We start from the raw sequence: 22,454 nt of genomic DNA, 5'->3' as shown, positions 1-22,454 counted from the left end.
GCCTCTGAAAACTCGATTATAAATGCAAACAAACTTGAACAAGTATGATTTCGACTCGGTGTACACGTAAACCCCTATTCCTATCTTGTTCGTTAATTGATTCGTCGAAAAAAAGGGCAACATCGAACAGAAAGCCTTCACCGTCAACAAAACCATGGGAAATGAAGAACTGGGGAAATGGACCCTCTGTCACCACTCACGGGATCAAATACAAAAACAAGTTCATCTTTGCAACATTTATCTTTACTAAGAGTTTCACACTATACTATTAGCTTTCGATATTACGAAAATAGGACACTAATTTGATGTTATCTCCACCAAAAAGGCTGAAGATTGAAGATGTTGTCTTCTACTCAGATACTGACAAATACTTAGTAACAGAATGCAGAGGATAGAAGTCGGTCGAATAACGCATCCTCCGTATTTATATACTTGTAGATGATAATAACCATTGACACATTTAAGCCCTCGTCACATATTTATCCAAAAAAAAATATAACGATGGCAACGAGTGATGAAGCGAAAGAAACATGTTTCTACCAGCAGTGGATGGCCCTTCAAGAACACGAGCTCTCCGAACTCAACCGAGCCATCACTCTCAATGCAAACGGGTCCACCTCGGATTTCGAACTCACCCAACTGATTGACCAAATCTTGACCAATTTCAAGAATTACGTAAGTATGCGAAGGGTCATGGCCAAGGAGGATGTTTCCCCCTACATGGCGCCCACATGGTGCACCACGCTCGAAAGATCAGTGTTATGGATCGGAGGGTGCAGGCCCTCTTCTTATATCCGACTAATCTACGCTCTCTGTGGAATGCTGACCGAGTCAAACCTCACCGAGTTTCTCAACGACTCAAATACGGTGAATTTGGGGGAGCTCTCAGGTGCTCAGATATCAATGGTGGACGAGTTGCAGAAAAAGACGATCGCAGAAGAGAGGCGGATTTCGACGAGGATGGCCGGCTTGCAGGAGGATGTTTTGGACGATCCGCTGGCGGTGATTGCTGTGGGATCCGACGGCGACAGCTGCGGGTCTAGCGGCACGGTGGAGGAGGCGCTGACGGAGCACGGCGGTGCGATGGCGGCGACTTTGGAGGCGGCTGATCAGTTGAGGATGGACACGTTGGTGGAGGTGATAAGGATACTTACGCCGTCTCAGGCGGTGAGTTATCTGGCGGCGGGGAAGAAGCTTCAGCTCTGCATGCAGAAGTGGGGGAGGAAGAAAGATTCTGAACATGGGAGAAATTAGCTAGTTCCAACTTATATGTATCAGTAATTTTATTTATGTTTCTGAGTAGTCTTTTTTATGTGTGTACTGGTTTTCATGTTTTTAATTGGCATTACCTCTTAATAAATTGAAATTTGAGTTATTCTCCAACTAATATTATTGCCCAAGAATTGAAATAAAATAATAAAATCTTAAAAGTTAGATGTCACAAATCCTAAAAGTAGTGGTACATATTTCTCTTGTGGTCCTCCACTTGTTAAACTGTCAATGTATTGCCCAAGAAATACAGACATCTCACATCTTATAACAAACATGACATTATCCAAAAGAAATCACCTAAAACCTAACTAAAATCTGACAGCAAGATTGCAAGGAACTGAAACTAACATGCAGAATGTTATTACCAGATGAAGAAGGCACATGAATACACAACAAGGGATTTGCCATAAGAGGATAGACATCGAAAAAGTTGCATAAATATTTCCAAACGGTTGCACAGTTAAGAACCGGTTAACTCGCTTTCTTCATCAAATCTTACGGGACCAACATATAAATGCAAAAACAAGCTCTTCCAATTAGTTAAGGCTATTAATAGCACTTTCGCTGTCGCTCGATTGAATAAAGATAACCAAATAGTCGTTTAATCAGATCATAATACAGCAGCAGCAAAACCAACTCTACATGTACATAATACAACTGCAAAAACTAACTCCGGATTATCGAAGAGGACTTCATCCACCTTATAATAAATAAAAAACAAAGGGCGGTTTTGAAGAGGAGTGCGAAAGTTCGTTCCTAGTGACTAAAATAAGCTCATAGCGAACTATTTACTTTTAAGTTTGGTATAACCAATATTAGGTTTGTTGTTGTCCTAATTAAGACACAACTAGGTAAATGCATAAAGGACCACGTATCGCCTAGAACTTTAATGGCATTATATAGATTAACAACGAAAAATGGCTCTTATTCAGTATGCAATAAAAGGACAACAAAGGGTAGGAAATCGAAAATCAGATTACTCGTCTGGTAATGGAGCCTCGGACCAAGTAATTATGAATAGGGTAAAACTTATCGAGTTATAAACCCTCGGGAGCAAACGGCCATCAAGGAGGCAACACGAGATTTTATAGGATCAACTTCAAAGCAAAGAGTAATTTAACAAAAAAGAATAATTTTTCATTTAACATTCATCTAACTAGCAGAACACGAGGTAGAAAAACAGAGAAAAAAAAACGAAAAAGAAAAACATAACGATTATCATCAAGAAACCACCGAGTGTTAACTAAGTAGGAAATTACGGGCGTACTCTTTTCCCCTTTTTTTCATCTCTTTATTCGGTGTCCGAAGGCAAATACGAAGAATCGGCAACGTTTCCCATCATAAGGCTTTGCATTGCAGGCTTCAATTCACGGTCACGAAATTCCTCGTATTCTATTCTATCACCTCCTTTCTTCTTCACCTCAACCACTCTCAAAGACGGTGTCAATTCAAATATCTCAGCTGCAATAGTCAACGGCCCCTTCACACCATTTCTCGAGCCCTCAAGACTCACTCTGCAATCCTTTTTCCTCACTGTAAAACTCACAACTTTGGCAATTTCTTCCAGCTTCGAAATTATATTCGACACTGGTTCCCCTGAAACGAATCTTGCCCCTCCATCTGTTCCTTCCTCGAACAACCCCGACAAATCAAAACCACGTGAAAACGAGATAATATCGAACGCGTTCAAGCTAGCAGGCCTAGGAAGACTAGTGATCTTCCTTCTCGTCTCCAATTCGGAATCGGATTCAGACAAAGACTGGTCGGATAAAGAACCGATGTCGTAATTCACATCGTCGTTAACGTTACACAGTTTGTCGTCTTCGATGTAGAATTTCACATGCTTGAATCCCTTCTTGAACCATTTATTATCCATGATTTCCGGAATTGTCATCCTCGTTTCGGGATTCGTGCCGAGCAAACGCGTCAATAACCGGCTCAATTCAGGCGAAAACCACCTCGGGCACCTGAATTCACCTTTGTAGATCTTCTTATACATAGCCATGACATTTTGATCGTGAAACGGCAAGTACCCTGCCATTAAAACAAACAGTATCACACCACAACTCCAGATATCGACCTTAGCCGCATCGTATCCCTTCCTAGCCAACACCTCCGGTGCCACGTAGGCAGGCGTACCGCAAAAGGTGTGGAAAAGGCCGTCTTGCTTAATCTGCTCGGATATAGCACTGAGGCCGAAATCGGAAACTTTAAGATTCCCATCCTCGTCGAGCAATATGTTCTCCGGCTTCAAATCGCGGTGGTAGACGCCGCGCGCGTGGCAGAACGACACGGCGGAAATCAGCTGCTGGAAATACTTTCTGGCGACTTCCTCCTTGAGCCTGCCCTTGGCGACCTTGTTGAACAGCTCGCCGCCCCTGACGTATTCCATGACGAAGAAGATTTTAGTCTTGGTCGCCATAACCTCGAACAATTGCACGATGTTGGGGTGGCGGACTCTCCTCAAAATCGAGATCTCGCGCTTGATGTGGGCGATTAGCCCCACCTTCAGGATCTTCTCCTTGTCGATTACCTTAATCGCGACGCTGTCTCCGGTTTTCACGTTCCTGGCGTGATAAACCTTGGCGAATGTCCCGTGCCCTAGGAGCTTCCCAATTTCGTATCGCCCTAATAACAGCCCCTTCATCTCCTTCTGCGTCGGAATATGCGATGCAGAGGTTGATGTAGAGGCGGTTCCGGTGGCTCCGGCCATGTATTCCGGTATGGAAATTTCGATATGAATCCCCTCTTAACACAGGTGGTGGTGATGCGGCGGTGGAAAGGGTGGCTCTACCATCGGGTTCGAGCGGTGTTTTTCCGCGTGTGTGTTGTTTTGCCCTTTCATTTCATTCGCAATTCATTGGGAGGCCTATAAAAGAGTCTGAAATTTATTTAACGGCGTTTTGACGGTGGATCGTAATTTTGATTTTATTTAAAAATAATAAAATATAAAAAATAAATAATTTAAGTTTTGATGCCGCCTTAGAGTGCACAGCTGGACGTTTGAGTGGTCAACATTAACGCGGGCCTTCTTTGATTGTAACACAAGGTAGAAGTGGTTGGGTGCGACGCGACCACGGGTGGATATCAGCAGTAACCCAATTATTATCTTGCTTATTAAAATATGACTTTTTTTTTTTTTACAAAAAAATTGTTTTGGATGATTAAATTTTGGATATATGTAGGTGGTGTGTTTTTTTTATTTTCTATCAAAAAAAAAAAAAACTACAAAAGGAGAAAAAATCATAATGAATCATCATTTTGCTGACGTGTATTTTGTGGCTCATATTAATCTGAGTGGTTTGTTAGGTGGAGTACTTAGGTTGATTGATATTAAGTATTAACTAATTTATTTGCCTATTTTTTATTCTTTTCTAATAATTGTAAAACTTTTGTATTCATTACATAATACATATGCATGTTGCTTACATTACATAGTTGAGTTGAGTGGGCTTTAGGTCCAATTGAAGAGTAAAGGCCTAATTAGGATAATTAATAACCCATTTAAGCTGCTACGAGGTATGAATTAGTTGGGAAGATATGTGTGTTTTTTGTGATATTTGACCATTTGCAAAATATCATTTCTGATATTTGAATTCAACGTTGGTGTGTCTCTGTTTGTTTTGCAAGATCTCCAACAAATCCATACATTCGGTCACTTTGAATACGTGGCAAAGACCCTCACATCCCATCTGAACTTGAAGATTATCGAATTTGGAAACCGGCGAACTTCAACACTATTGGGTTGACCGACTAATCAACGATGTAACCACAACATATAACATGGAGTGAAATATAAGTTATGAGTACTCCACCAATAATACTTATACACACATCTTATAATTATAGTTAACCTATCAATTGCAAAGCCATGATAATCGAATGTCATTTCCGATATAATTTGGAGTCAAGATCTGGAAATTTGGTGGAGATAATTGTAAATATTAACTAGATTTTATTTTGTGTTACTAACAAATATTAAATAGTACTTTTTGAAATTTAAAAATTTAAAACAAAAGAGACGTATCATCTGGTTGGTCAACGGTCATAATGGACGGTGCTGATGAATAGACACGTCATTAGCCTTGAAAGCAGCTTTTTGCCAAGTAAACGTGCAGTCGTATCATTTAGAAAGTGTCATTTACGTACATAGGCTGCTGAATATTCAATATTATACGTTTTTACCTTACAAAACAAAAAACGTGCTACCGAATTTTGGATTCGGATTTGGATTTGGATTTGGATTTGGATTTGGGTTTGGGTTTGTCCAAGAGAGGCCCATTAAGAATTAAAAGCCCTAATTTTATGGAGAAATATAGTTGTGTTTCCAGCCCATGGGCCATATTATTTTAAATTTTGAATTATGTATTAACTATTAAAATACGAAAGATTCATAATTGGGCCTACTTATTTACGGGTCAGAGATTGTTTCTTGATCAATTATTCTTCTTGGAATTTTGGGGTTGGATTGCATGGGGGTTAGGTAAAAAGGTATGACCCATCCCACCAAATTTATTTTTCTAAATCCTATTTCATATTTTATTCAAAACGAAAAAAAAAAAAAAAAAAAAAGGAAGAATTAAGCCGAAAATCACGTTTGATGGAGGATGGGATGAACAAATCCAGATCCAATTTATGGAGTAAGTCGCCTGCTAGCGTCCAAATCCACTTTCTAACATTCAATTATTTTCACTTCATACGTAAAATCAAAATTTTTAATTAAAATAACATGCATTAGCCATAATAATAAATTTATATATTATAATATTTTTTTCAAGTGGTTGTGTTTTTCTTCCTCAATATAATTCGTGTAGTGTATGTGTATGCATTAGTTGACGAATAGCAGAACATCAACTTATTTACATAGTGCGCCACTAGCGCGCTTACATATACCTATCCATCCTATATCTTTCTCTCTCTACCTTTCTCTCTCTCTTCTCTCTCTCTCTCTCACACACACACACACTCACTCAAATCACCATGAGAATTCAAGACCAGTGATATCAGCAGATTTTGAAGAAGAAAAAAAAAAGAAGCATATATCCCACCATGAAAACCCTCTTGAAATTCATGCTTCTCCTCACACTGGTTTTTGCAGCAGACTCATCTTCGTCACCATGCAACAGTACAGACCGAGTTTTTCTAGCAAAAGCATTCGCCTCCGTCACCGGTTTCAACATTTCCTGGTTTTCCGACAACCACCACCACTCTCTAACAACAAACAACTGTTCAAACCCACCAATCTCTGTAATAAACCTCTCATCAAGAAACCTAACCGGAACAATCTCATGGAAATTCCTCAGAAACATCACGGAGCTTCGTACACTAGATCTCTCCAACAACTCCCTCACCGGCCCCGTTTCTCCGCTCATATGGTTCCTCCCCAGCCTCGCCGAAATCAACCTCTCCAAGAACCGGCTCGGCGGCGCCGTCGGCCCTCCTAAACCGGGTTTGTTGCTGAAGCAGTCGCCGGTTCGGAAGATCAATCTTTCATATAATAGGTTCAAGAACTTCACGTATTTTTCAAGCTTTCCTAATCTCAACTATCTTAATCTCTCACACAACGATTTCCAAACCATCTTTCCCTATTGGTTCACCAACTTAACTAACAGTCTTGAATCTCTCGATATTTCCGGCTGCAATGTTTCCGGGAATTTAAAGCCGATTTCCGGTATTCAATTCTTGAAATACTTGGATATTTCGAACAATCATTTCACTGGTAATTTTCCTGCTGATTTCCCACCGTTGGTTAATCTCAAGTTCTTGAACATCTCGTTCAATAACTTCTCTGGGTTTTTGGACACAAAAAAAGTTCAAAAATTTGGTGAATCTGCGTTTATTCATGCCGGAAATTTAATCAATTTGAACAACACAACCACCACACCTGACCTACACATCAAACCTCGTACACCTAGTCCTTCTCCACCCCACGGACCGCCGCCAAAAAACACGGAAATAAACCTTAAACCCATCGTGAAAAACAAACCCAAATCATCAAAATTCAGAAAAAATCTAATCTTGTCCACATCTTTAGCGTCGTCTTTTCTAGTACTGGCGATGATCGGTGTCTTGATATTCTGCACGTGTAAGAAGAGAAAAGCGGCGAGAAAGAACAAATGGTCAATCTCGAAGCCAATCGGGCAAATCCCGTTCCGGGTCGAGAAATCCGGCCCGTTTTCGTTCGAGACCGAGTCCGGTTCGTCGTGGGTGGCCGACATCAAAGAGCCCACTTCAGCTCCGGTGGTGATGTTCGAGAAGCCATTGATGAACTTCACGTTCAAGGACCTGATAGCCGCCACGTCACACTTCGGCAAGGAATCACTGTTAGCGGAGGGGAGGTGTGGGCCCCTCTACAGAGCCGTGCTGCCTGGAGATATCCACGTGGCGATCAAGGTCCTGGAGAATGCGAGGAGGCTGAGCCATGATGAAGCTGTGGCCATGTTCGAAGACTTTTCAGGGCTCAAACACCCAAATTTGCTGCCTGTTTCTGGATACTGTATTGCAGGTACGTACACAGATTTTTTTTTTCTTCTGTCTTATTTCGCGTTTTTTTATTATTACTTGATCTACCAAATATTTAATGATGATTCACGTGAGAAGTGGATTCTGAGTAAATGCCAATACATATATACACATACACAGACATCTTTTTACAGTTGATATGATTACTAGTAGTAAATATAAATAAATATATAGGTGCGAGATTCAATTTTTAAACCTGCTGTAAGAAAATGCGTCGATTCTCGTGTCATCGTGGAAATTAAAAAGTCAATCTTTTGACGTATGTATTGTCTGTAGAAGTTTTAAATGTGATTTGATGCATGCTTCAGAAATTAAAATGCGGCCCTGTTTTATTTTATACGGCAATTAATTAATTAATTTCTTGGTTTTTTTTTTTAATATAATTGACAGTAATTTCTGATTATAAATATTGATAATTGGTAGATATTTTTTGGGACGGAGTAATAAATAACCTTTGACAAGCGGGGACTCTGCATTGAATGAATTGAAACATCAGAATTAAATGAGGGAATTTATTACAGTTGATTGATTGATTGTAATTGTCTGTTGTTTACGTGTAGGTAAGGAAAAGTTGGTTTTGTACGAGTTTATGGCCAACGGCGACCTCCACCGGTGGCTGCATGAACTCCCGACGGGGGCGCCGAACGTGGAGGACTGGAGCACCGACACGTGGGAGATCCGAAACAACGGGGCCCACGTCGCCTCGCCGGAGAAGATGGAGTGGCACACGCGCCACCGCATCGCCGTCGGGGTGGCGCGTGGGATGGCCTACCTCCACCACGCACGGTCGAAGCCTGTGGTGCACGGGCACTTAGTGGCGTCCAATATCTTATTGGCGGACGACTTCGAGCCGCGGGTCACTGATTTCGCGCTGAGTCGGGAGGACCGAGTTGGTGGGTCCACCGAGGATGACGTGTACAACTTTGGTGTCGTGTTGGTGGAGTTGCTGACTGGTCAATCCGGTTCCAGCGAGACCGTTGACTGGGCTAGGAGATTGGTGAAGGATGGGCAAGCGGAGAACGCGCTCGACTCGAGGCTGAGTAGCGGCGGCGGCGGCGACTCGGTGAGTGAGATGGTGGAGTGCCTCCGAGTTGGGTACTTGTGCACGGCGGAGATGCCGGGGAAGAGGCCCACAATGCAGCAAGTCCTGGGTTTGTTAAAAGACATACATCCGAGTCACAATTTTATATAGTTAGTGGAGTTATTAATTTTAATTTTATCTTTTCTTTCTTTTTTCAAATGTTACCAAAATTTATTAAAGGTGTGTCATGTGTGTATAAGACAAGGAAAAAAAAGAATTCCCCACTTATCCAACACTTGTCTATTAACCCATCATTTACGTCTTTGCATGTGATTTTTTCTTCTGTCTTTAATGAATTTCTTTTGCTTTGTTTGTTTGCTCTTTTATTTATTTTCTCTTTCTTTTTTATATTTATATATATAAAGCTTTAATCCTCTTTGATTTTTATAATATTCGCTGTAATAAGCCAAAGGTGGATAAAAGCGATATTCCATTGCATTAAAGTGCATAAGGACAATCTTTAGCAAAGAGTTTATGGTAGACAAAGAATATTTAAGAATATTGCCATTTTTCATTCTTGTTTTTTGTTTTTTTCATTGAAGAGAAGGGACCATTCATCATGAAGTGGGATGTGTGCTCTTTTACTTGTTTGATTCCACCAAATGCCATTTTTTAAAATAATTAAGAACCTACAATCATGGTGCAGTGAGAAAACCAGCTACACTCTCATATATAATAAGATGCAAATTATACGAAACTTGTAAATCATATTAGACTAATTACATGTGAACGATATCCTCCTATTGACCGTTAGGCTGGCACATTGGCAAGAGAATATGAACTTGAGTCAATTAACACAGACTCAATTGCTCCAAACTCCAACCACTAGGCCATCACTTGCGGGTAGCAAATGTCATTTTCATTATATATATATATATATATATATATATATATATATATATATATATATATATATATATATATATATATATATATATATATGGTTGTTAATAAGATAATAGTCAATTTTGTTGGCGCAAGCACACTACTTTTTACTAGCCAAGTATAGTTTTTCTACTTCTAGTTAATATTTTACAAATTTCGTACTAATCTATGTTTAGATTTGATTTGGACTAATTTTGACCCAAGAAACTTTGTGGGCCGACTTGAATAAAGATTACATGAACTAAGTCAAGTAATGGATTTGAAGGAATTACCGATTTGGGCTTCTTCCTTGAACCTGGGCTTGTGCTGGCGCGTTGAGCCCAAACGTTTTATTGGATTTGGGATGGCGCAAAAATCAAAATAGCGATTTTCAGAGTCGCGTTTCTCGTACGAAGAAAATAAAAGGCGACTTTGGTTATTAAGTACTCCGGTTAACGCTGGAGTTCTTCAAATTTTATTTCGAACGAAAACCCCTGAGGTTTCCCGATTCAAAATCGAAGCCCTAAAACTCTGCAAATTGTCATCGTGTTTCTAAATCATCGACACTCTCGACGCGAAGAAAGGCGTTTACGATTCAGATTCAGTAAGAAAATTATCAGGAAAAAAAACCCTAAATTAGGGTGTCAGTTTGGGGGAATGGCATCGGGGAAGAGAGCGTCGGAGGGTATAGCGCTGCTATCTATGTATGGCGGTGAAGACGATGAAATGGAAGATATCGATGACGAGGTGGAGAATCCTCGTGAACAAGATTCTAGTCTGGGTAAGAGTTTGAACCATGGTACTTCTTCGGCATCTGCAACTCCACAGCTTGCGCTTTTTTCGCCTCAACAGCAGCAGCAGCTGCAACAAACTGTTGGTTTAGATACAAATGTTGTTCAGATTCAGAAGAATCGTCTGACTATTGTGGATTATGGGCATGAAGAGGGTGCAATATCTCCGGAACACGAGGTTTGTGATGTTGTTTCGACACACTTAAACTTATGAGATTTACTTTCTACTTTTTACATGTTTACATTTTTTTGATTTATTCATTGGTAATTGTAGGATGGTGAAATACCGGCGACTGGTCGAGTAATGTATGGTGAGCTGCTTCGAACTAGTGAAGGTATGTGATTTCCCAGCACAATTTGTTTGAGAAAATTTAACTCTTGGAGTACTGGTAAAGTAGAAAATGGGAGCTATGATTCTTAAGAAATTAGATTCTAGTGAATTAAATTGTTCGGATGAGGCAAGAGAATTAATAATTTTGAAAACTTCTGATGATCTTGAATATTTGAAATCCGAAAACGGACTTTTATTGGATTACAGGTTTATAGCTGTCGGTTGTTCTAGTTGTTCATTGATATTACCGTTTATGTTATAGAATCCATCTTTGTTCGTTGGGTGTACTTATAGTATCTGTACTTATTGTCTGTGCTCTAGGTGACTTTCGAGAAAATAATTCACCTGGAATAGTGCGGTTCCCAACACCCAGAACTCAAGCAACGCCCCCTCAATCATTGGAGCAAATTGACCAATCTGAATTAGATGCCATGAATTACGCACGAAATGAATCCGAATCTTTAGAGACTGAAGATGCTGAAATGATTCCTGTTGAAGAACAAAAAGATGTTGATCAATTGGAGAAGTTTCTTTCCCCACGTCCCAAGGCTAAATGCTCCGAAGAATTGCAAGTAAATGCCCACTCCCTATTAATCTATTATATTTAGGTTTCAGCTGAAGAAGAAGTGTTAATTTATATGACTCGTTTTTCTCCGTAAACTTGATCTATTTGTTGAAGAAGCACACAAGTTCTCTTTTCTTTTCTTACCTTTATGGTTCAGCTTTTCCCTCATATCCATTTCGTTTTGTGTTGTGCTTTGTTGCTGCAGGAGAAGATTATAAAGTTTCTTGCGTTGAAGAAGACCACTGGAAGAAGCTTCAATGCAGAAGTTCGGAATAGGAAGGAATACCGTAACCCTGACTTCTTGCTGCATGCCGTGACGTACCAAGATATTGATCAAATAGGATCTTGCTTCCATAAAGATGTTTTTGACCCTCATGGATATGACAAAAGCGACTTCTGTGATGAAATAGGTATGACCCATTTGTAGTGCCCTTCGATTTTGTTTAAATGTGTTGGAGTGGCTAATTTGTCTGTTAGCGTTGTTAATGAACTTGCAAATTTTACGATGTTGTTGTCTTTTCATATGATGTAGGGATGCTTTGTTAAGTTAATATTCTGTCAAAATATGGAATAGATATAACCGTTCTGAGACATTTGCTAGGAAAACGAGTTATAAGCTCTAGAAAATTGGATATGAAACTTAATCATTAAGTTTAGCAAACAGCAAACACTATCTGAGCATCTCTGTCTTGCTTCACATATTTGGGTGCTAGATGCATCAATGGGATCATGCTGAATTATGAGTCAATGTGATCATAAATGGGTATATGTGATGGGCGGATAGCTTAGCGTACTATTTTGCTCGTATAAACTGTGGCGCTTTATTTTGCTTAAAAAAACAAGTTGCTGAATTCTTTTGTCCATTTAAAAAGAAAGACAATGGTTGTACAAGTTTTTGATCCATTGACATAGCATCCCCTCCACCCACCTCAAAGAATCCGTTTTCCATTAATGAAAGAAGACAACCATCCACCTATTGTGTTGTGGATTTTCGTAGTTTAAAAAAAAATCATATGAATTATGTAATGGTGAATTTGAACCATGGCCTATTACTTTGTTGTTGAATCTATCAAAATTCTTGTGATTGCTGCCCTTTTTTTTTTGTCTTTCCCATGCAGTAGCTGCATATTTTCATTTAGACAAACATATAATCTTTAATTTTAAACTTTCGTTTATGTAATTAGAAGCTGACATGAGGCGGGAAACGGAAAGGAGGGAGCAAGAGAGGAAGAAAACTCCGAAGTTAGATTTTGCTTCTGGAGGAATACAGCCAGGAAATGTTCTTCCTACACCAAAAATAAGTATGCCAACTCCAGGTACTTGAATAACTACTCATCAGCATCTCGTTTTGTTGTCAGGTTAAAATTTGCCAATTTTATTCTCGTCCTTGAACCAGTGTCTCTTTGTTGTCTAGGATTGGCTGCTGTTTCTGGTGGGCTGTTAAATGTAACACCAGCAACTTCGGAAGTCACAGCTCGGGATGGTAGACAGAACAAAAAGTCAAAGTGGGATAAGGTTGGTTTACTTTAATATGATTTGCAGTTCTGGAAAGAAAAGTACGAGTTTGAGATGAGTGCGTCTAATTTTTTTTGTTTTTTTGTTTAAGGTGGATGTTGATCAAAGGAGTTCCACTGGAGGGCAGGAAAATATGTCTGCTCTTAGTGCTCATGCGGCACTTGTCTCTGCTGCCAAAGCTGGTAGTGGATACTCTGCTTTTGCGTAAGTTTTTTTCTCTCATTAGGAATTTATTCTGCTTCTAAAGCTGGTATTATTGATGTATGTTATCTTCGGTTGTTGGATATTTAAGGAAGTCAAATCATTATCATTACAGGCAGCAAAGGAGAAAGGAGGCAGAAGATAAGCGATCGAGTGATAAGAAGTTGGAGAGAAGATCATAGACTTGTCTTTTTGCATGATAAATATTTCCTGTGTTTAGGAAATGCATTGTATACATAAGCATGAACGAAACATTTTTCCAAAATTTATTTATGGATGAGAGGTCCTTTAGGCTTTAAATTATAAGCTGGTGTTTGATCCAAATCGTTAAATGCTTGATATATATTTTTTTTATGGAGGATGTTCGGTTTATACTTTCCTTATCCAGGACAAGAACTAGGGAACTCGTTGGCAAGGAACTTTTGCGGGGCCTCAGGTTATATTCTGCCATTCATATGCCTAAGCTAAAATCGTATTTATTCTCTAAAATTATTTGCGTTTGCTACTTCGTTAATTTAAAGTTGGCCGAATACTTCGTTTTATGGTCATATTTTCTTAATATGCAGTCGATAAAATCATTCATAATATCTAACCAGCCTCTCAGCTAATAAAAGGTGGTGTCTTTTTCATACGAAAAGTAAGGTACGTATGACTTTACTTTCTTTATCCTAATTCTTTACCTCGATTTACACCATCAATATTATTTTAATTTTAGTGCATTTTCACTTCAATTATTCTTTACCAAATAATATTTTTCTTTGCAAAGACATATTTATTATGTCCCCTTCTTTCTCATCATTAGTGAAGACTCGGGATTTTTAAGTATTGGTATTATTATACTCTCTCATCATTTCCTAAGGTCTATAAGCTTAATCGCCTAGTCGATTATGATGCATAGTTTCATTGTACATATTATTATTAATCAAGTTTTACTTGATTTATTTTGAAATAAAATGTTATACGTGGATAGACTGTACCGATAAGTAACGTATAAAAAATCTATATATGTCGTGTTACTGAGCCAAAATCTCTTATTAAGAACAATATTTTTCGTCACGTTGTATTTATAAAAAAAAATTAAAAAAAAAATCATGACATTGTAATTTAATTTTACCACTTAAATCAAAAGTTGGTGGTGATTATTTGAATGTTTGTTGGGCAGCAGTTGGACAGGTAGGAGGTTTAAATGCCATGAATTCCGCTTCTTCGGTCTGTAGCCAAAAAGCATGAACTTGAGCATTATTAACAGTAGAGAGTAGGAGAGACCATTTGCGGGCTCGAATATCAAGATAGTTTTTGGTCTTTGTACTGCAAAGAAAGACGTTGGTTTTGTTGTTTCTGCTCTCTCTCTCTCTCTCACGCGCGCACACACGCACGTAGGTGGTGAGTCGGATCCTCGAATTCAATCCATATTAAAACAATTAAAAATATTCTTTTTAAAAATAAATAAATAATTACAACTTTTATCACTGGCAAGGTATATTCTATATTTTTAAATATGAAAAATGAACATATTAGTCACATGAAAGCCCTCCCATCAACTTATAAAAACTTGGGACCAAAATTTAACATTCTAATTCATATATGGTATTGGTAGATCAAAATCAAACTTAAGGTATTTAAAAATTAACTTAGATTTCGAAATGCATGGTGTTTTAGAAAACTAAATTTAAAGACCTAACCTAATTTCTATAAGTTTACAAAATATTGAACTTAAATTAAATTATTCCAGTACCTCGATTATGGCATAATTATCATGTGCCTAATTTTAACGAAATTTTACTTCTGAATGCATATTAAATGTTTTTTTTTTTATTTTATTTGATTTTAATTCTGCCTCAATATTTTTTTAAATTTTTACTTGAAATAAACCATCAAAAAAAATTGAGATTCTATAATTTATATCAAATCTTATAAAATAAAAAAAAAAGAAGGAAATGTTTTATTTATGTAGATTCCTCTTCGATTTTCTTTTCCAGGCAAGTTCAAAATGTAGACATGTCTGAAAAATTACCCAATAAGCAGAGAAAAGAATTAAATATGGCTAGAAAAGTACAGCGCAGAAAGCCAGGGTCCAACGGTAACATCTCGTTTGGCTGTTCCTTCAGGGGCAATCTCGTAATTCACACTACCCAACGTTCCCCCCCATTCACCATCATAACAAAAGTCGAGCTACAGCAAACAAAGCAAATCAAGAACTCACTCCCTCCTCTCTCTGCAAATCAAAGCTCGAGAGTGGGTTTCAGCAAACTGCACTTTTTCTCTCTCCCCTCTCTCTCTCTCTGAATCTCTCTGAATACACACACACACACACATACACACACTGTTTTGGTCCAATCACATTTGACTCCAGCTTTCTCCATCACCTTTTTTCTACTTTTCTTTTTTCTCTATTCAATTCAATTCTTCTTTTGCTTTTTGTTTCTACTTTGTATCTCGTTGAGAAACTCAAAACCCTATTAGTCTGAACTTAATCGATTTAGCTGTGAGAAAGAAGAAGAAGAAGAAGAAGTGAGGTTTCAGCAATGGCTGCAGTAAAACCAGAGGAAATAAGTCATGCTCCCATGGACCAGCTTCAAGGATTAGAGTATTGCATCGATTCCAATCCTTCTTGGGGTACCCTACCCTACACCACTTAATTCTTCTTCATCATTTTTCCTAATATTTTAATTAATAACAAATCACTCAACTTTCATTTCTTTGATTTCTGCATGTAATTAAAAAAAAAAAAAAAAAAAACAGGGGAAGCAATAGCACTTGGATTCCAGCATTATATTCTGGCATTGGGTACTGCGGTGATGATTCCTTCCTTTCTTGTACCTCTAATGGGCGGAAGTGACGTAAGCAATCGCGTGTCATTCTTGATTTTTTATTTTTCAAGATTCTTATGGTTTGTGTTTCTGTAATAATTTTTACTTTTTGGGTTTTTTTTTTCTTTTTCAAATTAATGAATTAACAGGATGATAAAGTGAGAGTAGTTCAGACATTGCTGTTTGTCGGAGGAATAAACACAGTGCTGCAAACGTTGTTTGGAACAAGATTGCCTACTGTAATTGGAGGTTCATGGGCTTTCTTGGTGCCTATAATTTCAATTATTCATGATCCTTCTTTGGAAAGAATCATAGACCCTCATCAGGTATCCAATCATTACCATTTCATATTAATTTTATTACCTTAGTCAATCCGAACTCTGCCAATTTATCAAAAAAAAATTCAAACTTTGCCCTAAAAATGATAGCTTTGTCAATTAACGAATTATTATTTTCCCCCAAAAAAAATTTAGAGATTTCTGAGTACAATGCGAGCAATACAAGGTGCACTTATAGTAGCATCAAGCGTGCAGATTATTCTGGGATACAGTCAGCTGTGGGCTATATGTTCAAGGTATATATATATTTTTTTAGTTTTTTTTTTTACTGTTAATTTTTATCTCTGTAAATTAATTGGGGTGAAAAAAAAACATTTTTCTGCAGGTTTTTCAGTCCACTTGGAATGGTTCCAGTAATTTCTCTAGTGGGTTTTGGTCTCTTCGATAGAGGCTTCCCTGTGGTACGTTCGTCGAAAATTCGAATTTATTTATGCAAATAATTTGCTTCAACTAAATATATATATATTTATGATCAGGTTGGCCGATGCGTGGAAATCGGAATTCCGATGTTCATCTTATTCGTTGCATTCTCCCAGGTGTGTGAGTGTGTGGTGTTATTACTAATGAATGGATATTTAATGAAACAGTGAATTGTGATGTAATGATGTTTTGATTTTGTTACAAAAAAAAAAAACAGTATTTGAAGCACTTCCAAACAAAGCAAATCCCTGTCTTGGAAAGATTTGCTCTTGTGATTTCGGTCACCGTTATATGGGCTTACGCGCACCTCCTCACCGCTAGCGGTGCGTACAAGCACCACCCCGAGTTGACTCAGCGGAACTGTCGTACCGACAAAGCCAACCTTATTTCTTCTGCTCCGTGGTTAGTATTCGAATATCGATTACTATCGTCTCTTTATTTTTTCTTTATGGGGAAAATTAAAAGGAGAATAAAATATTTTTGCTCGAATAGGATCAAAATTCCTTATCCGCTTCAATGGGGGGCACCGACATTCGATGCTGGACATGCATTTGGAATGATGGCTGCTGTACTAGTTTCCTTGATTGAGGTATAACTAACTAACATTCTGGATTTTCGAATATTTCTGAATTTAAATTACTTATTTGTGTAATAGGAAAAAAATAAAATGTGTATTTATAATTGCAGTCAACGGGAGCGTATAAGGCGGCATCTCGTTTAGCGAGCGCCACACCACCTCCTGCCCATGTTCTTAGCCGTGGAATCGGGTGGCAGGTTTGTAAATTTAAAATGACTCTGAATTATGTTTCAATTTCTGGAGTATGTATGTATATTGGAATAACCAAATTTATTTTATTATTAGGGAATCGGAATCTTGTTGGATGGACTGTTCGGTACCGGTACTGGATCAACGGTTTCAGTGTAAGTGTTTTCTGCCGACTTTATTGCTTCAAGCCTGTTATGATATATATGTTTAATTTTTTTTATTTGAATCAGGGAAAATATTGGTCTTCTTGGAACCACGCGAGTCGGCAGTCGACGTGTAATCCAAATTGCAGCTGGTTTCATGATATTCTTCTCCATTTTGGGTAAGCAAACAATACTTACACTGTTATGTAACTTTAAAAAAAGAAGATAATATATCAATTTGATTTTTAAAAAAACTTTGTTCGATTTGTGTAGGGAAATTCGGAGCTCTATTTGCATCAATACCTTTCACAATATTCGCAGCTGTATATTGCGTTATGTTCGGTCTTGTCGGTACGTATTTCCATCTCCAGTTTCTTGTGTACATCTCTATTCTTCGTTGAACGATTGGTTTCATGATATGTATTTACGAATATTTTTTCCAGCTTCGGTGGGATTATCGTTCTTACAATTCACAAACATGAACTCAATGAGAAACCTCTTCATAACGGGTGTCTCCCTCTTCCTCGGTTTGTCGATTCCCGAGTACTTTAGGGAATATACCGCCGCTGCTCTTCACGGACCTTCTCATACAAAGGCTGGATGGGTGAGTTTTTCATTTACTATCATAATTAATAATAATAAATATTAAATTTTCCTAATTTAACATAATAAAAAAAAATCGTAATTGCAGTTCAACGATTTCCTCAACACGATATTCTTGTCCTCACCGACAGTTGGCTTACTAGTAGCCGTATTTCTTGACAACACGCTCGAGTACAAGGATAGCGCTGTGGATAGAGGAATGCCTTGGTGGGCTAAGTTCAGAGCATTCAAAGGAGATAGCCGAAACGAAGAGTTCTACACTCTTCCGTTCAATCTCAACCGATTCTTCCCTCCTTCATGATCGGACACAATCTTCATTCTTGAAGAAAAACGATTATCGAGTTAAAGAGTGAGAGTGAGTGAGTCCGCATGTTTTCGACTCCTCGGTGGTTTTTTAGTGTGTGACAGATTAGTCTCATCTGTCATTAATTTTTTCATTTATTTGAACTCGTCTTTATTTGGGTTATTCGAGTTTAATCCAATAAAACTAAAATTATTGTCTTCGTTTCGTGTATTTATATTATCTATCGAGTGAAAACAATATCTATATATATACACACACACGCGCGAAAAAGTAATACGGCTCCAATATATGCAAGAAGAAGTACTATTAGTGATGCTTGCACATGCATTCTTTGCATCTCGGCTGTCGATAAATGCTTCTACCATATTCTCTGGTACGAACTCTTTGGCCTTCTTCGATCATCTTCTTTACTCTGTTATCAAAACTACCCCATTTTATAGTGCTGTTTTCTTGCAAAATTGCTGCTAGCCTCTTCTTGATAGGCCTCAATGTGGGATAATTTCCTTCACCGTAATATGTTCGGAAACCAGACACTAGATTCGACAGCTGGCTCCCGGAATCCGTTATTGCAAATACGTCAGAAACGGCACATGCAATGAAGTCCAAAGCCGCAAGCTATATATATCAGTAAAAAAAAATTATCAGGTAATTAGTTGTTAGTTAAATAACTGAAAATGACACGGTTAAATGGCTAATTAGTTAGTTACCTGAGAAGTGAAATTATTAAAAGGTTCGAGTTCGCTCGGTGAGAGGAGATCCTCTTTGGTTACTAGGTTAGGGTAGAGACTTTTTAGAGGAAGCATTCTTGATTTTCCTCCGTAAATGTGGGACCCGGCTAGATATATATAAGTCCCACGGTCAAACCCGAGACCAGCTAGAACTAGTGCTGCTTCTTCTGGTGTCAATGGGCATCGCCCCATCTTTCTCAAATCTTCCGGAAGAATTGGTCTGCTAAACGTTAAAAACAATAAAAATCATGAAAAAGAAAAAAAAATAGACGGTTGAAATTTTGAGGGTTTTTAGATATGTCGTACTCGGTTTTTTTCAAGCGTTCGAGGAGCAGAGGGAAATGATCTTCTCTGTAAGACTGAAGATGTTTAGTCTCGTTTATACCACCTCCGAAATCGCACATGGAGTAAGCCACCATATCGACTTCGAACCGTAAATGCAGAGCGAGGTATTTTGAAGGGCTTGCTTCTTTCTTAATAGGGACGACATTTGAGATGAAGCTTCCGAGAAGCTGATTTTCTAACATGCTCCTTTCGGTCCCGTATTTTCTTATCCTCTTCACTAATAACGAGCCCGTTTTCTGAATTTTTGGTGCGAATTTTAGAGCGTGGAAGTTACATTTGCATCTAAGTTTCTGCAAAAACAAACTAAAGAAAGTTAAAAAAAAAATTTGTAATAAAACATCAGAAATAAGTTGAGGTTGTTCTTTACCTGAAGACGAGAAGGCAACTGTTCGAAGCCAAGTCGATTGCCGAATCCGAGAAAATGAACGATTTTATTACGCAGTAAAATCGGAAGTATATTATTTATATATTCGTCTGGCGTTGCCTCCTTAGCAAGGTCTGAATCTGTTATCTGAAAAGCCGAATTTGTTAAGACATCGGTTCTTGAAAAAGCAGTTAACAGTTGAATTAGGCAACTAACTTACTAAACTCCCAATGGATTTGAGATCAATTGATTTCAGATACGAAGGCAGCTCCTTAACAATATCGATATCGTCCTTTAAAATGTTCGTAAAAGTCTCTTCTTGATAAATATCGTCGAACTGGCTGCAATCGCAGACACTTGTAAAAATACTGCAATTTTTATATCGAAAAAATGGTGAAATAGCTGGTACGTGGATTCACCTGGGATCATTCCATACGTTGCTGTAGAGAAATCTCGGAATCACTAATGTTGCATTTAGTAGAGATGCTACTGCAACAGCGTTACAGACCTGCGTAAAAAACGTAAAAAAAAATTCGATAATTAGGAAGAAGAAAAAAAAAAAAGAGGTTATAAAGAATTCGCTTACGGCAACTCTCTGTTGATTTAGTCCTCCGTTTGCACTGACCAAAATAAAACCGGTTCGGTTGTTCACTGTCCCTGCCCTGACAACTATAAACGGTTATTTAACATGTTTCCAAAATTTCTCGTAAATTACCATGAAATCCAATCATAGACAAAATAGTAGTAAATAAAACTTCGTCTCGTTTCGATCCACATCTCTCTGTATAATTAATATATCGAAAAATAATCTAGTAAATGTACCTTTTGAGCTTCTTATCTGCACAGGGCTTCCACATAGCTACCTGAGGATACGATTCCTTCCAAAATTTCGTCTCTTCTCGATCCACATCTCTCTGTACAATTAATACATCGAACTATGATATTTATACGAGGTTTATAATGCAAGCATTACGAGTAGTAACTAGTAAGTATTTCTGCAGGGTTTTTGAATCAGACCTCCGTAAGAGAAACAGCAGCCATATGTAATAATCGAGAATACATCACCGGGCTTTTTTCTTGGTCATATTCGTATCCGGCGTTTCTTTCCTACATACAAGCAAAGAAAAACAAAGTGTCTAGATGAAATTAAGCTCGATTAATTCCTCGTCGTATGCTCGATGTTCGGGGCCTGTATTGTATGTACCTTTGGTGAATGTTCGTTTATTGGAGGTGGGCTACTCTTGAGAAATTTCGGATCGAAAAGAGAGAACATCAACGAATCTAAGAGGAGGAAAAAACCCATCAACGTAAAAGTGAATATAATCGACCTCGTATGCCTACGAAGCCACCGTATTTGCCTTTTACCGGAACAAACTCCTTTAAAAGAAGTGTACTTTAAAACACTATTATCATTCTTGAAATTTTCGACCAACGTAGATTTTTCCCAATGAGAAATCCTTCTACCGAGAGAAGGATCGCTATTTTTTAGCATCTCCGTCCATCTTAGCTGGCAGTCATTCAAACCGGAGGACTCGTCGGGAATTAAAGAACGAGGGCGAGGGCTTTTTGGAGAATCTTGCTTTCCCATTTCTTCGGAAAAAAAATGGATGCTTCGGATTAAGACGCTATGATCGTACTTGCGTCATTCCACCATTCGCATATTGGAATCGGAAATTTTTGTGTGATAATATTGTACCAGACAAGAAAAATAAGAAAAAAATTTGGTGGGAAAATTAGATAAGGAGGAAACATCGAAAAAGAATGAAGGCATGGATTGCAAGTCAAGTTAAAGTTGGTGGTGGGTGTTGAGTCGTGCGCATCACCATGTAAGTAAAAACATATATGTGTATGCAATGCACGTATTATAAACTGAGTCAACTCAGATAGAAAAATTTAAAATATAGGGGATATATTTTTATTTAATACATACAATAGGGGATGAATCACATCTTCAACAACTCTACCCTATCTACCAAACACTGTTTTTTTTTTTTTTTTTTTTTTCAAGAATTCAAATGGGGTTGCAGTAGTGCTCAGGTGTGGTATGTTTTTCGCGGGCCCTGTTTCAACCGACTTAACTACCAACAATTTGGTCTTTCTTAATTTCATTTCTTCTCTTTCCTTTAAAAGTAAATATTTTTTTTCTCTCTTACAAATATTGTAAGATTGAAACCCTAAAAAATTTCAAATATTTTTCATTCTAGATTCTCAGTTCTTGATTTTCTATATGTTAAGAAGAGAGAAAGATGAATTGTATTTCGGGCAAGCTACCGCCACCCCTGAGGTATGACCAAATTACAAAAAAACCCTCTTATTTGGGTAATTACAATTATCTCATTTTTTAAAAATATTTTTACATAAAATTTATATAATTCGGTTATTTACTGAACCAAATCGTATATTCAGTTCGGTAAACGGTATGAAATGTTGGCGTACCGAAATTTCGGTTCGTTTTAACCGATTTAACATCCTTATATTTACGTCTGAAGGG

At 38.0% G+C, this 22,454-nt stretch overlaps 6 protein-coding genes across 8 annotated transcripts; 4 read left to right on the top strand and 2 right to left on the bottom strand.

Moving 5' to 3' along the window:
- The first annotated feature begins 438 nt into the window (after positions 1–438).
- LOC105968526 (protein DOG1-like 3) lies at positions 439–4,020 on the top strand. The gene has a single exon (XM_088827548.1). It carries the CDS (start codon positions 439–441, stop codon positions 1,252–1,254), a length of 816 nt encoding a protein of 271 aa, XP_088683674.1. The 3' UTR covers positions 1,255–4,020.
- On the bottom strand, positions 2,388–3,985 carry LOC105968901 (CBL-interacting serine/threonine-protein kinase 12). Its single transcript, XM_012993595.2, has one exon. The coding sequence runs from the start codon at positions 3,983–3,985 to the stop codon at positions 2,564–2,566; it is 1,422 nt and encodes a 473-aa protein (XP_012849049.2). The 3' UTR covers positions 2,388–2,563.
- A 2,050-nt stretch (positions 4,021–6,070) lies between the features above and the next one.
- On the top strand, positions 6,071–9,183 carry MEE62 (Leucine-rich repeat protein kinase family protein). Its single transcript, XM_012993640.2, has 2 exons — positions 6,071–7,777; positions 8,355–9,183. The coding sequence occupies exons 1-2, from the start codon at positions 6,322–6,324 to the stop codon at positions 8,984–8,986; spliced, it is 2,088 nt and encodes a 695-aa protein (XP_012849094.2). The 5' UTR covers positions 6,071–6,321; the 3' UTR covers positions 8,987–9,183.
- A 1,010-nt stretch (positions 9,184–10,193) lies between these two features.
- LOC105969088 (transcriptional regulator family protein) lies at positions 10,194–13,448 on the top strand. The gene is made up of 8 exons (XM_012993824.2): positions 10,194–10,708; positions 10,805–10,865; positions 11,183–11,433; positions 11,632–11,836; positions 12,611–12,742; positions 12,841–12,941; positions 13,033–13,145; positions 13,258–13,448. Exons 1-8 carry the CDS (start codon positions 10,397–10,399, stop codon positions 13,322–13,324), a joined length of 1,242 nt encoding a protein of 413 aa, XP_012849278.2. The 5' UTR covers positions 10,194–10,396; the 3' UTR covers positions 13,325–13,448.
- Positions 13,449–13,530: 82 nt separating this feature from the next.
- Positions 13,531–18,725, top strand: LOC105968933 (nucleobase-ascorbate transporter 2). 2 transcript variants are annotated; one of them, XM_088811385.1, is made up of 17 exons: positions 13,531–13,614; positions 13,739–13,784; positions 14,308–14,525; positions 15,122–15,758; positions 15,885–15,982; positions 16,102–16,278; positions 16,426–16,526; positions 16,616–16,691; positions 16,767–16,826; positions 16,928–17,112; positions 17,203–17,299; positions 17,398–17,484; positions 17,573–17,631; positions 17,707–17,798; positions 17,893–17,970; positions 18,063–18,223; positions 18,311–18,725. In XM_088811385.1, exons 4-17 carry the CDS (start codon positions 15,668–15,670, stop codon positions 18,521–18,523), a joined length of 1,575 nt encoding a protein of 524 aa, XP_088667511.1. In that variant the 5' UTR covers positions 13,531–13,614; positions 13,739–13,784; positions 14,308–14,525; positions 15,122–15,667; the 3' UTR covers positions 18,524–18,725. The 2 variants fall into 2 exon arrangements, with proteins under 2 accessions (XP_088667511.1, XP_088667510.1); XM_088811384.1 differs by lacking the exons at positions 13,531–13,614; positions 13,739–13,784; positions 14,308–14,525 and having other exon boundaries at positions 15,331–15,758; positions 16,928–17,299.
- LOC105968932 (O-fucosyltransferase family protein) lies at positions 18,695–21,777 on the bottom strand. Of its 2 annotated transcripts, none has more exons than XM_012993634.2 (10): positions 21,168–21,777; positions 20,981–21,070; positions 20,786–20,877; positions 20,550–20,625; positions 20,383–20,471; positions 20,184–20,304; positions 19,967–20,110; positions 19,561–19,889; positions 19,234–19,474; positions 18,695–19,141 (listed from the first exon to the last, which is right to left on the bottom strand). In XM_012993634.2, exons 1-10 carry the CDS (start codon positions 21,549–21,551, stop codon positions 18,833–18,835), a joined length of 1,875 nt encoding a protein of 624 aa, XP_012849088.1. In that variant the 5' UTR covers positions 21,552–21,777; the 3' UTR covers positions 18,695–18,832. The 2 variants fall into 2 exon arrangements, with proteins under 2 accessions (XP_012849088.1, XP_088667509.1); XM_088811383.1 differs by having other exon boundaries at positions 19,234–19,477; positions 21,168–21,716.
- Positions 21,778–22,454: the final 677 nt, after the last annotated feature.

Source organism: Erythranthe guttata, chromosome 13, assembly GCF_056151865.1.
Source record: "Erythranthe guttata isolate IM_541 chromosome 13, IM_541, whole genome shotgun sequence".
In the NCBI taxonomy this organism is placed as follows: domain Eukaryota; kingdom Viridiplantae; phylum Streptophyta; class Magnoliopsida; order Lamiales; family Phrymaceae; genus Erythranthe; species Erythranthe guttata.
Note: the sequence above shows the minus strand (reverse complement) of the source record. Positions and strands in the feature narration are given on the sequence as shown.

Excerpts from the sequence above, each read along its gene's own strand:
- LOC105968901 (XM_012993595.2), bottom strand. The coding sequence starts at position 3,985 with ATGGCCGGAGCCACCGGAACCGCCTCTACATCAACCTCTGCATCGCAT.
- LOC105968933 (XM_088811384.1), top strand. The coding sequence starts at position 15,668 with ATGGCTGCAGTAAAACCAGAGGAAATAAGTCATGCTCCCATGGACCAG. Across the intron at positions 16,279-16,425 it reads GAATCATAGACCCTCATCAG|AGATTTCTGAGTACAATGCG; the intron begins GTATCCAATCAT and ends AAAAAAATTTAG. Across the intron at positions 16,527-16,615 it reads CTGTGGGCTATATGTTCAAG|GTTTTTCAGTCCACTTGGAA; the intron begins GTATATATATAT and ends ATTTTTCTGCAG.
- LOC105968526 (XM_088827548.1), top strand. The coding sequence starts at position 439 with ATGATAATAACCATTGACACATTTAAGCCCTCGTCACATATTTATCCA.
- MEE62 (XM_012993640.2), top strand. The coding sequence starts at position 6,322 with ATGAAAACCCTCTTGAAATTCATGCTTCTCCTCACACTGGTTTTTGCA. Across the intron at positions 7,778-8,354 it reads TTCTGGATACTGTATTGCAG|GTAAGGAAAAGTTGGTTTTG; the intron begins GTACGTACACAG and ends GTTTACGTGTAG.
- LOC105969088 (XM_012993824.2), top strand. The coding sequence starts at position 10,397 with ATGGCATCGGGGAAGAGAGCGTCGGAGGGTATAGCGCTGCTATCTATG. Across the intron at positions 11,434-11,631 it reads AATGCTCCGAAGAATTGCAA|GAGAAGATTATAAAGTTTCT; the intron begins GTAAATGCCCAC and ends TTGTTGCTGCAG. Across the intron at positions 11,837-12,610 it reads CGACTTCTGTGATGAAATAG|AAGCTGACATGAGGCGGGAA; the intron begins GTATGACCCATT and ends TTATGTAATTAG.
- LOC105968932 (XM_088811383.1), bottom strand. The coding sequence starts at position 21,551 with ATGGGAAAGCAAGATTCTCCAAAAAGCCCTCGCCCTCGTTCTTTAATT. Across the intron at positions 20,626-20,785 it reads GCAGATAAGAAGCTCAAAAG|GGCAGGGACAGTGAACAACC; the intron begins GTACATTTACTA and ends TATAGTTGTCAG. Across the intron at positions 19,478-19,560 it reads GAACGCTTGAAAAAAACCGA|CAGACCAATTCTTCCGGAAG; the intron begins GTACGACATATC and ends TTTAACGTTTAG.